General features: G+C 60.9%; 2 protein-coding genes across 3 annotated transcripts; one reads left to right on the top strand and one right to left on the bottom strand.

Moving 5' to 3' along the window:
* Nucleotide 1: 1 nt before the first annotated feature.
* LOC136300983 (uncharacterized) lies at nt 2-8,825 on the bottom strand. The gene is made up of 13 exons (XM_066203754.1): nt 8,566-8,825; nt 6,326-6,433; nt 5,963-6,085; nt 4,710-4,862; nt 4,528-4,604; nt 4,258-4,391; nt 4,027-4,166; nt 3,836-3,934; nt 3,485-3,607; nt 3,147-3,353; nt 2,375-2,524; nt 786-893; nt 2-510 (listed from the first exon to the last, which is right to left on the bottom strand). Exons 1-13 carry the CDS (start codon nt 8,575-8,577, stop codon nt 328-330), a joined length of 1,617 nt encoding a protein of 538 aa, XP_066059851.1. The 5' UTR covers nt 8,578-8,825; the 3' UTR covers nt 2-327.
* Nucleotides 8,826-11,775: 2,950 nt separating this feature from the next.
* On the top strand, nt 11,776-14,025 carry TOMM6 (translocase of outer mitochondrial membrane 6). Of its 2 annotated transcripts, none has more exons than XM_066203757.1 (3): nt 11,776-11,949; nt 12,816-12,917; nt 13,297-14,025. In XM_066203757.1, exons 1-2 carry the CDS (start codon nt 11,837-11,839, stop codon nt 12,910-12,912), a joined length of 210 nt encoding a protein of 69 aa, XP_066059854.1. In that variant the 5' UTR covers nt 11,776-11,836; the 3' UTR covers nt 12,913-12,917; nt 13,297-14,025. The 2 variants fall into 2 exon arrangements, with proteins under 2 accessions (XP_066059854.1, XP_066059853.1); XM_066203756.1 differs by having other exon boundaries at nt 11,784-11,949; nt 13,316-14,025.
* Nucleotides 14,026-15,695: the final 1,670 nt, after the last annotated feature.

Here is a 15,695-nt window from a genome sequence, read left to right as displayed (position 1 = left end):
CTGAAATGGGAACCCAGTTTATTTCAGATTTAAACCCAAAAACACTGGCTGGGGTTTGGGGACACCTCCCCAGCAGTCAGGAACGGAGCCGAGGGAACTGCTGCCCTCCCTTCCCGTCGCCTTCCAGTAAAACCAGGAAAACTTCTGCTGCGCTCAGAGATTTGGGCAGTGCTAAAACCAAGCACACCCTGCTCACCCTCCTTCTCCGAGAGTGGGGCTGCCACCATCTCCCACCTCGTCCCGCAGGCTCAGCACCCTAAGACGCTGTCACAGCCCTGTCACAGCCGCCACCAGCCCCAGCCAGCCGGCACGGGGGTGTGGCTGCCATCAGAGGCCGGCGGTGGCCAGGTCGTAGCTGTCGATGAAATCCTCCAGCTCCTGCAGGTGATGGAGGCGGCGCTGGCGGAGGTTGGCCCTGAGCGCCGGGCCCAGCGCCGCCTCCATCGAGGGCTCCTTGTGCAGCAGCATCGTGGCCACCACGGCCACGGTCAGGCCGAACTGCTGGAACGACTGCAAGGGAGGCCCGCGGGCTCAGCACCCCAAAAGCAGCGCCCAACAACCATCATCTGAGCCCCCGCAAAGCCCTTACTGCCCACAGCACCTTCCCCTGCAAGGCCCCCAAAATTCACACCCCTCACCACCCAGCCTCGCTCCCAAAGCTCCTCAGGCGAGATTCCCCATCCTGCAGGTGTTCCCAGACCCCCAGAACTCCTCAGGTGAGATTCCCCCATCCTGCAGGTGTTCCCAGCCCCCCAGGTGCCCGTGCAGGGGCTGCCAGGTCTCACCAGCTCGATCTCTGCCTTCTTGGCCAGGACGGCGGCGGAGCGGAAATCGAATCCGGCCGGGAATGGTGTCGGGAGCGTGGAGCAGAGCTGGGGCTGGCCAGACACAGCCTGGGAGGTGCAAAAGGCAAGGAAGGGTCACAGGAGGAAGGGACTGAGCCAAACTGGGGCTGCCAGTGCTGGTCACTAGCCCGGGACTGGTCACCCTGTGGAAGGAGCCACAGGTTTGTCACCCTTCCCCTGGGTGCCAGAGCTGCCCCGGCCCCCCTCTGCTCCAATTTCTCTCTCCCTCGTTAGGCAGTAATTAAGCTGCTCTGGAGGGCTTTCCTCGGCTTCCTCAGAGCTGCAGCCCCAGGGCTGTTCACGCTCCAGCACTCCCGAGCCTCCGCTTACTTCCCTGGCTCTTTTCCCAGCCGTTCACGGGCGCCCCCGGCACAGCGAGGCCGACACGGGCTCTGCCTCCGAACAAAGCTGCCCCTTCAGCCCAGCCCGGCATCCTGCAGGCCACGGGGACCCCCCTGCGGGCAGGGCAGTGTCCCCACGGCCAGGACACCCTGCGGGCAGGGCAGTGTCCCCAGGGCCAGGACGCCCTGCGGGCAGGGCAGTGTCCCCAGGGCCAGGACGCCCTGCGGGCAGGGCAGTGTCCCCACGGCCAGGACACCCTGCGGGCAGGACAGTGTCCCCAGGGCCAGGACGCCCTGCGGGCAGGGCAGTGTCCCCAGGGCCAGGACGCCCTGCGGGCAGGGCAGTGTCCCCACGGCCAGGACACCCTGCGGGCAGGGCAGTGTCCCCAGGGCCAGGACGCCCTGCGGGCAGGGCAGTGTCCCCACGGCCAGGACGCCCTGCGGGCAGGGCAGTGTCCCCACAGCCAGGACACCCTGCGGGCAGGGCAGTGTCCCCAGGGCCAGGACGCCCTGCGGGCAGGGCAGTGTCCCCACGGCCAGGACACCCTGCGGGCAGGGCAGTGTCCCCAGGGCCACGACACCCTGCGGGCAGGACAGTGTCCCCAGGGCCAGGACACCCTGCGGGCAGGACAGTGTCCCCAGGGCCAGGACGCCCTGCGGGCAGGGCAGTGTCCCCAAGGCCAGGACGCCCTGCGGGCAGGGCAGTGTCCCCAGGGCCAGGACGCCCTGCGGGCAGGGCAGTGTCCCCACGGCCAGGACACCCTGCGGGCAGGGCAGTGTCCCCAGGGCCAGGACGCCCTGCGGGCAGGGCAGTGTCCCCAGGGCCAGGACGCCCTGCGGGCAGGGCAGTGTCCCCACGGCCAGGACGCCCTGCGGGCAGGGCAGTGTCCCCACAGCCAGGACACCCTGCGGGCAGGGCAGTGTCCCCAGGGCCAGGACGCCCTGCGGGCAGGGCAGTGTCCCCACGGCCAGGACACCCTGCGGGCAGGGCAGTGTCCCCAGGGCCACGACACCCTGCGGGCAGGACAGTGTCCCCAGGGCCAGGACACCCTGCGGGCAGGACAGTGTCCCCAGGGCCAGGACGCCCTGCGGGCAGGGCAGTGTCCCCAAGGCCAGGACACCCTGCGGGCAGGACAGTGTCCCCAAGGCCAGGACACTCCCCGTGCAGGGGACACCCGGACCCCGTACCGGGTTTGTGTCACCGGCCCCAGGCGGGTGCGGGGTCCCTGGGGAGGTCTCTGGGGTGGAGCAGGCACCAGGAGAAGCCTGGCTGGGCTGGGCTTCGGGTTCTGCTGCAGGGCCTGGAGGGACCTGAGGGTTTTCGGGTGGCTCAAGGCTCTGCAGAGGATGAGGGACAGAGAGTGGCTGTGCTGGGACAGGGGGACAGCGCTGCCAGCACGGCCCCACTGGCAGCAGTGGCCTCACGGAGATCTAACCCGGGCTGGGGACACCCAGGAGCCGCCCCACATCCCAAACTCACCCCACGGGGATCTAACCCGAGCTGGGGACACCCAGGAGCCGCCCCACATCCCAAACTCACCCCATGGAGATCTAACACGGGCTGGGGACACCCAGGAGCCGCCCCACATCCCAAACTCACCCCATGGAGATCTAACCCGGGCTGGGGACACCCAGGAGCTGCCCCACATCCCAAACTCACCCCATGGAGATCTAACACGGGCTGGGGACACCCAGGAGCTGCCCCACATCCCAAACTCACCCCACGGGGACCTAACACGGGCTGGGGACACCCAGGAGCTGCCCCACATCCCAAACTCACCCCACGGGGACCTAACACGGGCTGGGGACACCCAGGAGCCGCCCCACATCCCAAACTCACCCCACGGGGACCTAACACGGGCTGGGGACACCCAGGAGCCGCCCCACATCCCAAACTCACCCCATGGAGATCTAACCCGGGCTGGGGACACCCAGGAGCCGCCCCACATCCCAAACTCACCCCATCCTGGGCAGCTTCTGCCTCGGCTTCTCCAGCTCCACGTGGCTGCTGCTCCCAGGAATGTGGGCCGAGCTCAGCCCCTGCCTCTCCAGGGCAGCTGGACTCCAGGAGTTCCCTCTTGGAAGGGTCTGGAGGGGCTGCTGGGCTCGGGGGATGTGACCCGTGAGCGGTGCCAGCCTCGGGGACATCTGGACTGCACGGCTCTACCTGTCACAGGGGACAAAGGGTTTGTCCTTTGCTTTAGGGTGGGGATATAAAACATCCCCAGGGGAAGCTGTGTGCTGCTGGATTTGGGGAGCCTGGAGCTGATCCCGTGCCACTTCCCAGCAGTCCCACACCTCAGGGTGCTCCTGGATCTCAGGGTGGCTGGAGGTCTCCTCTGGAGGGGCTGGATCTGTTCCCAAAGCACTGGGATCCTGCTCCTGGCTGCCCACGGGGGTCTGCCCAGCTCCCAGCTCCACCTGGGGACAGGCAGCGGCGTGAGGACACGTGTCCATCCCAGGGTGGGGAAAAAGGAAAACCCAAAGGAAATCACGGAGAAGAGCCCGGAAAAATTCCACCCCTGGCAAGGAGACAGCGAGGTGGAGAGAGGAAAGGCTGGAGGGGAGAGGAGGGAGCTGCCACAGCAGCCCCCCGAGCCAGGCAGCTCCGGAGGTGGGAGCCGCCCTGGGAGCAGGGGAATCTCCTACCGGCGGCTCCGCAGCGCCAGGATCGGCAGCCGGGCTCTCCACGGGGCTCCCAGCCGGCCTGGGGGGCTCCAGGACATTCCCCCTCCCCGCTGCCGCATCCTGGAGGAAACCAGGACACGGTGCACGGCTCAGGGTGAGCACACTCCCGCTGTGGGATTAAGGAGGGGGGGGGACAGGTAAAACCCCACAACCTGCGGCTGTTCCGGGCTCTCTGCAGCCCCTTGGAGGGGAGCGGGGGGCTGGGGAGGATCCGGGGGCTGCAGCTCCTTCCTGGCCGGCGGCTGGCTCCTCTTGGAGGGGGCAGGACGGGGCTTGGAGCGCGACTCGTGCCCTGCGGGGGGGGGAACAGCGGGACAGGCTCCGCACCCTGCCCAGGGAGAGGCTGGAGAGCCCCGAGGAGGCGGCACGGGCTCAGCACACACCTCGCGGGGATCGCGGACACCACGCCCGGGGGACCAGCGTCAGCAGCCGGTGCTGGTGGCTCCTGCGGGGGCGGCGTCTCTCCGGCGGGCGGTGGCTCCAGGGCGGGCTGTGCGCCGGGAAAGCTCCGGGATTCCTGCAGGAGCACAGCCCCAGGGCGGGGGGTCAGCTCGGGAGGGGCCTCTGTGCGATCCCAGCGCAGGCAGGGACAGCTTGCAGCGGTCCTGGTGTCCCCCGTTGTCACCCCAGAGCCCCCCGAGCACGGCACCCACCGCGGAGGGCCGGCGGGGGGGCAGGGTGGGGGCTGCTCCTCCTCGGGGAATTCGGGCCAGGGGTCGGGCGGTGGATCCTGCAGGGAATGGGAATTCAGTTTAGGAGTGCAGAGGGTCCCCACGCGCTGTCCTCGTCACCGCTGCCCCATTTTAGCCACGTGGCTGCCACCAGCACTCCTCACCAGGTACCAGCACTCCTCAAAACCTTGGAAGTCTTCGCTGTCGTCCCAGGGCGGCCGAGGGGGACAGTCGTGGGGTGCCCATCTCCCATCCTCCTCCTCCTCCTCCTTCCACGGCACGTCCTCAGGGAAGTGTCTGCGGGCCCCGAGTCTGGGCTGGAAGGGGAACAGCTCCAGGTGAGGACACAGCCCGCCGGGATTTTCTGGTTCCCTTGCTCTTCCCCCTCCCCACCCAGCTCTTTCTGCCTCTCCTGCCCCTGCTTTGGGCTGCCCTGGATTTATCGGCGAGCCTCTCCTGGCAGCAGGACGCGATTAGGGAGAAACAGCTCAGATTTCACCTCACTGTGAACATTAGCAGCAGCGGAGGGGATCAGGCCGCCAGGGGTGGCGGAGAACACCGAGAGCAGCCTGGCTCAAATATCCCGGGAGGAAACCCCACGAGGATGTGAAACCCCGAGAGCAACAGGCGCTGGCAGGAAACAGGGGCAGATGTTTCGTGGGAGGAACCAGAGGGCAGCAACTGCTTTTTGAAGGACAAACGGTCCACAAACCCCCCCCAAAATCCCTCATTCCGGGCTGTAAAAGCTCGACCCCGCTTTTGAACAACGGCCCTCCCAGGAGTGAGTGTGGATTCCTGTCTGGAGCCCTTTAAGGTCACTCCTGGAGGCTGAGGCAAAGAGATTAGTGTGGGTCTGGGTGAGCTGCATCAATCTAAACTTCATCATTGCTAATTAACTTTGAAACTATTGATTTAATAAACAGTGCCCTGGTTATCACCATCCACCCTGCACTGCAGACAGCTGCTTGAGATCCTTTAGCCCAAGCACCACCACCCACAGAAATAAATAATTCATTTAACCTATGCAAGTATATTTGTTTCGCCATTCTTAATCCTGGGGGGCGAAGCTTTTAAGGGAATCCTTTGGACACAAATTGCTGGTCAGCTTCATGTGTGGATCCAGACGTTTCCAGACTCCTTTTGGGAATTTAGAAAGCCAGAGGTTCCTTTCTGCGCCTGGGGGTCCACAACTGGATCCAAACTCATTTTGGGGAAGGAGTTGTGAGAGCCAGGGGCTCCTTGCTGGGCCTGGGGGCCCACAGCTGGATCCAGACTCGCTTTGGGGAAGGAATTTTGGGTGCCAGGGGTTCCTTTCTGAGCCTGGGGGTTCCCTGGGAGGGTCTCCCTGACAAACCCCGGCGCTCCCACCATGCCTGTGACACCCCTGGGCCATCTCCCCCCCAGCCCTGTCACTCACCAAGTGCCTCCTGTGCCCGTGTCTCCTGTCCTGGTGCTCCCAGGGTGGCCTGTCCCAGGATGGCCGGTGCCAGGTGTCCTCGGGAGGGGGACACGGCCACGGCCTGTCCCTCCACGGGCCGCGCTGTGGGGAGAGATCAGAGCCGTAAGAGGCGCGGTGCAGCCCTGCCCCGGCACGGACGGGCGGGCAGGAGCTCACCCAGCTGCCCTCCAAAGCCCGGATCATCCCCAGTTCCTCCCCAACCCGCGCCCGCGTCCTCCTGCCTCCTCAGCATCCCCAGGGATGGAGCAGCAGGTGGTCCCGGGGGGTCCTGTGCCCCCTCCCCGCCGTGGCAGCCCCGGGAGAGCCCCAACCCGCACGTACCTCCCTGGGGAAGCCCCTCCTGCAGCCCGGCGGGGGGAACATCCTGCCCCAGAGCCGCCCTGGCCGCCGGCCCGGGGCCGCCCGGGGCTCCTGGAGCTGCGGGATCCGCTGGAAGGGAGAGGCCGGGTCAGCGCGTCCCGCAGCACGTCACTGCCGGCCTGGGGACGCTGCCAGCCAGGTGCCACCTGTGGTGCTGCCAGCCCCACGCCGCGACACCGCCAGGGCCACTGGGATACACCCAGAGCCAGTGGGACACTGCCAGGGCCACTGGGACACCGCCAGAGTCACTGGGACACCTCTGGAGCCACTGGGACACTGCCAGGGCCACTGGGACACCTCCAGAGTCACTGGGACACTGCCAGGACCACTGGGATACACCCAGAGCCAGTGGGACACCCCCGGAGTCACTGGGACACCCTCAGAGTCACTGGGACACCCCCGGAGTCCCTGGGACACCACCAGGGACACTGGTGTGGCCACCAGCGAGGACACGGCAGAGCTGGGGACACAAAGACCCGCTCGCTGTCCCCTGGGGGTGACACAGGATTGGCAATGCCTTGGCACCCTCCTTTGCCTGCCCGGGCTTTGCCTGTCCCTGCCAAATGTCATCACCAACCCCGCGGGTCACCCCGTGATGTCCCCAGGGGATCCCGGTGTCGGGATAAGGGGGCTTGGATAAGCCCCCCTCCCCCAGCCAGCCTGAAACCCATTTTTGTCCCTAAATTGTGGGGTGTCAGCCTCAGGCCCTGCAAAGCAGCGCTGGAGCACGGGGGAGCCCTGCACCCCTCCACCCCAATCCTGAATCCAAACCCTTCCCTGCAGCCCAATCCCGCACCCCTGCACCCCAACCCTCCCGGCCCGCAGCCGGGTCTCATTCCACACCAATATCCGGCCGGAACCGATCCCTCCTGAGGAGCTCACCCGGAGCCCACCCGGAGCCCACCCGGAGCCCAACCGGAGCTTTCCCGGAGCCCACCCGGAGCCCACCCGGAGCTCACCCGGAGTCCACCCGGAGCTCTCCCGGAGCCCACCCGGAGCTGTCCCGGAGCCCACCCGGAGCTGTCCCGGAGCCCACCCGGAGCTGTCCCGGAGCTGTCCCGGAGCCCACCCGGAGCCCACCCGGAGCTGTCCCGGAGCTCACCCGGAGCCCACCCGGCGCTGTCCCGGAGCCCACCCGGAGCCCACCCGGAGCTGTCCCGCAGCTCACCCGGAGCCCACCCGGAGCCCACCCGGAGCCCACCCGGAGCCCACCCGGAGCTGTCCCGGAGCCCACCCGGAGCCCACCCGGAGCCCACCCGGAGCTGTCCCGGAGCTGTCCCGGAGCTGTCCCGGAGCCCACCCGGAGCCCACCCGGAGCTCACCCGGAGCCCACCCGGAGCCCACCCGGAGCCCACCCGGAGCTGTCCCGGAGCTCACCCGGAGCCCACCCGGAGCTGTCCCGGAGCCCACCCGGAGCTGTCCCGGAGCCCACCCGGAGCCCACCCGGAGCCCACCCGGAGCTCACCCGGAGCTCACCCGGAGCTGTCCCGGAGCCCACCCGGAGCTGTCCCGGAGCCCACCCGGAGCCCACCCGGAGCTCACCCGGAGCTCACCCGGAGCTGTCCCGGAGCCCACCCGGAGCTGTCCCGGAGCTCTCCCGGAGCGCTCCTGTCCCTCCCCCGGGACTTTCCCTTCCTCTTCCCATCCCGCTCCCGGCGCTGATTCCGCCCCCGAGAACCGCGGGAGCGCGCAGAGCCGGGGACGCGCCGCCTCCCTCATCCCCTGGGGCCCGGCAAATTCCTCCGGGAATCTCGGATCCATCAGCGGCGTGGGATCAGATCAAAGACCCGCAGACTGCACCCCATCAGCAGGCGGAGTCCCCCTGAAAGGGGGATCCCTGCACCCCCAGGGCATGGAATATCCATGGCAGAGGGGATCCTGCAGCCCCCAATTCATGGAATGTCTGTCCAAAGTGAGGGTCCTTCCACCCCCAAGGCACGGAATACCCATGGAAAAGGGGAATCCTGCATCCCCAAGGCATGGAATATCTGTCCAAAGTGGGGGTCCCTGCACCCCCCGAGAATCAACCACCCCCCTCTCCAGCATCAACCGCTCCGTCCCCGGGCTGCTCCCAAACTTGCGCCGGGATATTTGGGGGAGCAGGCCCCCCCTTCCCGTGGCTGGAGCAGGACCGAGGAGGGGACAGGGAAGGGTGGGAGGCTTTGGAGAGCCCTGGCAGGACGGAGCCCCGTGGCACCCACCTTTGCTGCCATGCCGGGGGGCGGCGGGGCCGGGCGGGGCCTGCCGCTGGCTGTCACCTCCCGGCGCGTCTGTTTGTCACCTCCCGGCGCCGCAGCCGGCTTCGGGCCCCCAGCAGCCGCGGGGAGGAGGCTCGGAGGGTCTCCCAAACCCGCTGCCCACCCAGTTCATCCCCTCCCCGGCGCCTCCAGCCTCTCCTCCCCCTTATCCCCCCGCATTCCCGCTGGGAGTGGCGCTCCCGAGGCCATCCCTGCCTGCCCGCGGTGGATTTATCACCTTCCCCCCGGGCCCGGGAACATCCCCGGCAGCAGTTGTGGGTTTGGCTGGGAAGTTCTGATAAGGAACTGGTTCGAACTGGTCAGCCCGGCCATGCGGATTCCTGCACCTCCACACCGAGGTGAGGACGGCGTGACCTTCCAGGATCGTGGGAGGGGACGAGGGAGGAATGAAAGGGAAGTTCCGTCGCTGATCCCAAATGTTAATAAGGGAGAAAAGGGAGCCTCGGGGTGAACGCGCTGATTCCCAAAAGTCAACAAAGGAAAAGGGCGACCGGGATAAACCCAAAGCCAAGCGGAGCCAAACCCCTTCTGTTATAAACGATGTCACACAGCTCGGTCTGTTGAGTTAGCAGGAATTTAATTGAATAACGATTTGATGTAGATTAATACAATTTGGTAAATGTGATCGGGTTTAGATTTGGCAGGAATTAATTAAGTATGATTAAGGTTTGTGTGGTAAAGAGGTATGATTCGTGCTGGCAAAATCGAAACGGTAATCGATATTTTCAAATAATAAAACAGTAGTTAAAAATGCAATGCCAAGGAGGAGAAGGAGGGGGGGGGGGGGGTTCCCCTCCCCTTTTCCTGCAGATGTTCAGTAAAGAGTAGAAAACAGGAAGGAACTGAGATAAGACCGGCTAAATTTATCTGGGCGACAGGAGAATTTGGGGGGAACTCCAGGAAAATTGCTAATCATATGAGATTTATTGCCTTAATGTTCCAACATGGTATTCACTTATACAAGCTTAATACACATGTGTAATTAGAAAAGTTACTAGAAGGACACGGGAGGAAGATGAGAAGCCTTACTCTGAGCACCCTTGTTATAAATGCACATCATAAAGTTGGCTTTTCACAAATATTAGAATGAATACTACACAATGCTATAAATAATTGTACTGTATTGTGTTTTGTTCATGGAGTTTAGCAAAGTGATGAGTGTATTTTCTGATTGTGACATAAAGGGTTTTTTCTTTGGGACATCTGAAGTGAGCAGGACAAAAAGTATGGGGAGGAGTCGTCACCTTGTGGCCCTGCATGACGGCTCCTGGATTTCTGTTTGTTTTTTTTTTTTAATCAAAATAAAAACAACCCAAAACTTCAAGAAGAAAATTTATGAGACCCACGTTACCAAAAGAGAGTGGAGCCACCCACAAATAAATCTATCAGATAAGATGATTGAAAGGACACAGCAATCCTTAAATTTCCAAGTCTGAAAGAGTGAAAGGGGTGCTGCTGGCCGACTTTATGCCAGGCACCCTCGGCAAAAGAGCAACTTTTGCTTCTTCTGTCTCCTAATTGTCTGTTTTTAACTTTTATTAAACTTACACATTTTTAAAAGAGAGCGGAACTCGTTTTTCACAACCCCCAAAGGGGATGGTGGAGCATGCATAATAAGGGTGGTGATGAGGGCAGTGATGGAGATTTTACAAATGGAAAATAGGAGGAGATGGGTGGGGACACACGGTATAAAAGGGTTAATTTGGGTCGTCCTGAGGCAGGATTCCAAGTGCTGCTCCCTCAGTATTTGTTTGTGCATTATTGTTATTATTGGAACCAATGCACTGTTTACTATTAGCAAAATTATTGTAAATTTTAAGCTGCTAAAATGAAAATTCCTGCTACATTCGATTTTGTTTGGGGTTTTTTTTTTTTCAGATTGGACAATTAGGCAACACATACACACAAAACAAACGTTTCCCATAAATTCCCTCCTGTTTCCAATTCTAAAATCTACATCACTTATACTTTGTGGTGCATGCTCCACTTGTTGCCAGGGGGTCTCGTGTCTTCTTTCGGTGGTCTTTGATGAAGGCTCACACTCTTCCTCGTTGTCCTCTGGATAACCTGACAGGTTGCACGTGCATATTAAGCGTTTTGTTATGTAATTAAGCATTATGTTCCAAAAAAATATTAGCATTTCGTTGATAAAACCATACCTTCATATTTTATACTTTAAGCTGTCCCAGCTTTGTCCATCCCAAGCTCGATTCTGTCTCGGGACAACACTTATCTCAAAACTACACCCTGTGTCCTATTTTTACATGTGACATCGGCCAAGGGGCCCGTCTGATTTATAAACTGATTTCATTTATTGCTTTATAATAATAATTTTCTAAATAGTTACGATTTAGTTAGCACGAGCCATTCCCATTTCTCACAAGGGGAAAACCCAAAGCCAAGCGGGGTAAAACCCTTCCCAAACTCCAGCCCATGGGATCTGGCTGCTCCCGGAGGCAGGTAACCCTGCCTGTCCAGCTGGTCCCTTAATGAGTGTCCCTAATTGCCATAAATCAATTAGCTGGCTGGGATTTGGGCGGAGAATCCGGCGGCAGGGACAGAGGGGGCTGCAGCCCGGGTGGACGGGCAGTGTGACAGGATGTCCCCACCTGGGTGTCCCCAGAGAGGAGGGGGGAAATGGGAATTACAGAAAAACTCCGCTAACTCCAGAAATTCTGTGCAAGAATAAGTTAATTTTACTGTTAAAAGCTTTATGAAATAACAGCGATAAACCTCACTATAACCACCGTCATTATCCCACAAAGGAACCTTAAAGAGCCTCATTTGCGCGGCATCGTGACACACCGAGTATCCCGATCGCGCTCCCGCTCCCGTTCCCAATCTCGCTCCTGCTCCCAATCCCGTTCCCGATCCCATTCCCGCTCCCAATCCCATTCCCGTTCCCAATCCCATTCCCGATCCCACTCCCGTTCCCGATCCCATTCCCGTTCCCGATCCCACTCCCATTCCCGATCCCACTCCCATTCCCGATCCCACTCCCGTTCCCGTTCCCAATCCCATTCCCGCTCCCACTCCCGTTCCCGCTCCCACTCCCGTTCCCGATCCCAATCCCAATCCCATTCCCGATCCCATTCCCGTTCCCGTTCCCGCTCCCCTCACGTGGCGCTCCGCGCGCCGGTGGTGACGCCACGCTGCGCCAGTGACGTCAGGCGGCGGAGGTGACGTCACCGCGCGGCGCGGGCGGGCGGCAGCAATGGCGGCGGCGGCGGGAGGAGCGGGAGCGGCGGTGGCGGCCCCTCCGCGGGGCATCCGCGCCTGGCTGCGGGGCGCCTTCCGCTTCGCCACCGACCGCAACGACTTCCGCAGGTCCGGACCGGGACCGGGAACGGGGCCGGGATCGGGGTCACGGATGGGGTCGGGGTCGGGATCCCGGTGTCTGTGCCCGGCCTGGAGCAGGAGCACCGTGTCCCGTCCGGGCCCCTCCGTCCGGGAAGGACATTTCGGGCTGGAGCGGGTCCGGGAAAAGGAGCGGAGCTGGGGAAGGGACTGGAGACCCTGAGGGAGCTGGGAAGGGGCTGGAGGATCCCGGGGGAGCCGGGGAGGGGCTGGAGGATCCCGAGGGAGCCGGGAAGGGGCTAGAGGATCCCGAGGGAGCTGGGAAGGGGCTGGAGGATCCCGAGGGAGCTGGGAAGGGGCTGGAGGATCCCGTGGGAGCTGGGAAGGGGCTGGAGGATCCCGAGGGAGCTGGGAAGGGTCTGGAGGATCCCGAGGGAGCTGGGAAGGGGCTGGAGGATCCCGAGGGAGCTGGGAAGGGGCTGGAGGATCCCGAGGGAGCTGGGAAGGGGCTGGAGGATCCCGTGGGAGCTGGGAAGGGGCTGGAGGATCCCGAGGGAGCTGGGAAGGGGCTCAGCCTGGAGAAAAGGAGCTCAGGGGGAATTCCTGGCTCTGCACAACTCCCTGCCAGGAGGGGACAGCCAGGGGGGATTTGGGATCTCATCCCACGGAACAGGGACAGGAGGAGAGGGAACGGCCTCAGGCTGGGCCGGGGGAGGCTCAGGGTGGAATTCCAGCAGGAATTTCCTCATGGAAAGGGCGGCCAGGCCTTGGAAGTGCCCAGGGAGGTTAGGAGGTGTCACCTGGGGGTGGCACTGAGTGCTCCCACCGGGCACAGCCCGGACCCGGATGAACTTTCCCGAAGCGTTTTCCAGCCCTGAGGGGTTTTGTGGTTGCAGGAACCTGCTGGTGAACCTGGGGCTCTTCGCCGCGGGGGTGTGGGTGGCCCGGAACCTGACCGACATCGACCTGATGGCGCCGCAGCCCGGCCCGTGACCGCGGTGAGGGCGGCGACGGCCCGGGAGGGACCCCCGGGGATCGAACCCAGCCCCTGGCCCTGCGCAGACACCCCAAATCCCACCCTGGGCGTCCCTGGAGCGCTGTCCAAACCCCCCCGGAGCTCTGGGGCCGTGCCCATTCCCCGGGGAGCCTCTGGGGGAAGAACCTTTCCCAATATCCATCCTGAATCTCCCAAATCCGGCCCTTCCTTGGGTGCTGTCCCTGCTCCCCGAGGCTGAACCAACCCCCCAGACTCACCCCGAGCCCCCAGGACAGCGCTGTCACCATGTGAGGTGACAGAAATCAGGGCAGAGCCCACCCCAAACCCCACAGGAGCCTCTCTTTACACAGATTTTAAAGCAGAGCCACCTCCCCTGACAGTGCTGAATCCCTGTCCCAGGAAGAAGCTGGAGCTGCCGGGACCGGAGCTCACCTTCCCACCAGGACTGGAGCTGTGGGGCCGCTCTGATCCCACCTGGAGCTGCTCTGATCCCTCTGAAGCTGCTCTGATCCCACCTGGAGCTGCTCTGATCCCTCTGGAGCTGCTCTGATCCCACCTGGAGCTGCTCTGACCCCACCTGGAGCTGTTCTGATCCCACCTGGAGCTGCCCTGATCCCACGTGGAACAGTGAGAAGGACAAAAACTTTAATGCTGAGAGGGAGAATTGGTTTCCCATCCATCCATTCATTCCTTCAGGAATTGTTTCCTCAAGGATGTGCATGGGATTTCCTCCCCACACCCCCAGACGTTTATTAAAGTTTATGGAATAACAACACAACCCACTGGAATTTCTTTCTCTTTTTTTTTTTTTTTTTTTCTCTCTTTGTTTTGTTGTTTTTTGTTCGTTTTTATAAGAAACTTCAGCTTACAAAAAACAAGGTGTAAAAAGAGTAAAGATTTACAAACAAACAAACAAACAAATCATAAAAACATGATTTCTATTTCACAGCCCAGGGGCAGAGGGAGGAGCCCAGCCCTGGGAGCTGCTGCCGCTGCTGCTGCCGGGGGAAATCCAGGCTGGGATCACACTCCAGGCACCGAGATTCCTGGGGAAAAGTCTGGGATGGGTGAAGGAATGACGGTGGTGTGGGAGGAGAAGCCTTTGGGTGTTGCATAGCACTGACTGCCCGGGCTGGGAGTTACTCACAGCTCGTGATTTACTCGCAGCTTGCACGGGGGCTGTGAGTTACTCACAGGTTCTGATTTACTCCCAAGTTGCACAGGGGCTGCTGTGAGTTACTTGCAAGTCGTGATTTATTCACAGGTTCCACAAGGCCTGCTGTGATTTACTCCCAGGTTGTGATTCACTCCCAGGTTGCACAGAGGCCACTGTTGAGTTTCTCCCAGCTTGTAATTTACTCCCAGGTTGTACAGTGGCCGCTGTGAGTTACAGGTTGTGACTTACTCCCAGGTTTTACAGGGACTCCTGTGAGTTACTCACAGGTTCTGATTTACTCCCAAGTTGCACAGGGAGTGCTGTGAGTTACTCACAGGTTCCACAGTGGCTGCTCTAAGTTACTCCCAAGTTGTGATTTACAGGTTGCACAGGGGCTGCTGAGTTACAACTTGTGAGTTACTCCCAGGCTGCACAGGGGCTGCTGTGAGTTACTCACAACTTAGGATTCACTCACGGGTTCCACAGTAGTTGCTGTGAGTTACTCCCAGGTTGCACAGTGGCCGCTGTGAGTTACAACTTGTGATTTATTCACAGGTTCCACAGAGGCCACTGTGAGTTACTCCCAGGCTGTGAGTTACTCCCAGGTTACACCCCAGCTGCCCCGAGGTGCTGTGCAGGACCCACTGGGGTTCCTGCCCTTGGGAATTCACATTCTTTGGGAATTTTCCCAGCGGGGGTTGGAGTTCGGGACGTTGTGGGAGCAGCTCCCTCAGCTTTGGGGTCACAAGTGCCCCTCTCCCTCAAAAAACCCCCCAAAAAACTCCCCATAAACCCCCAAACGCTCCTGCCAAAGCTGCTGTGAAACACCTGCAGCTCTGTGTGGACTGGGGATAATCCCAATCCTGCAGGAGAAGGGCATTATTTGGGATCTTCCAGCCCCTCTGGAGTTCATCTCAGGTTGGATTCGGTCCCACTAATCCCCCCCCCCCCCCCCACCCCAGGTCAGGCCGGGCTCAGCATCCAGGAATAATCAGGAATTCTGGAATATCCCCAGCTGGAATGGACCCGCAGGGATCCCCCCGGCTCCTCGAGGCCCTTCGTTTGTAGCCCTTAATTGATGAATTAATTGGATTCTCCTGTCACTTGCTGCTGTCCTCGAGGAGGACACTGCAGGCCTGGCAGTGACATCAGGAATGAGCTCGGGGCAGAAACTCCACGCTGTTCTGACTTAAAGCGGCTGGAAAATCCAGAAAAATCTGGTTTTAAACTGCTGAAAAAACCAGAAAAAGCTGGTTTAAAGCTGCTGGGGGGGGGGGGGGGATCCAGAAAAATCTGATTTTTAGCCCACTGAATAATCCAGAAAAACCAGATTTAAAGCTGCTGGAAAAAAAATTAGAAAAACCTGTTCTTTAAACTGCTGAAAAATCTAGAAAACTCTGATTTCAACCCACAAAAATCTGATTTTAAACTGCGGAAAAAGCTGGTTTAAAGGTGCTGGGGGAAAAAAAATCCAGAAAAATCTGTTTTTTAAACAGCTGAAAAATCCAGAAAACTCTGATTTCAACCCACTGGGAAAATCCAGACAAATCTGATTTAGAACTGCTGAAAAAAACTCCAGAAAAGTGGAGTTTGTGGAATCCACCAGCTTCTCCCTGGCCGAGC

Source organism: Chamaea fasciata, unplaced genomic scaffold, assembly GCF_029207755.1.
Source record: "Chamaea fasciata isolate MVZ Bird 193981 ecotype frontalis unplaced genomic scaffold, bChaFas1.0.hap1 SCAF_25, whole genome shotgun sequence".
NCBI lineage: Eukaryota > Metazoa > Chordata > Aves > Passeriformes > Sylviidae > Chamaea > Chamaea fasciata.
This window is presented reverse-complemented; position numbering and strand designations above follow the sequence as displayed.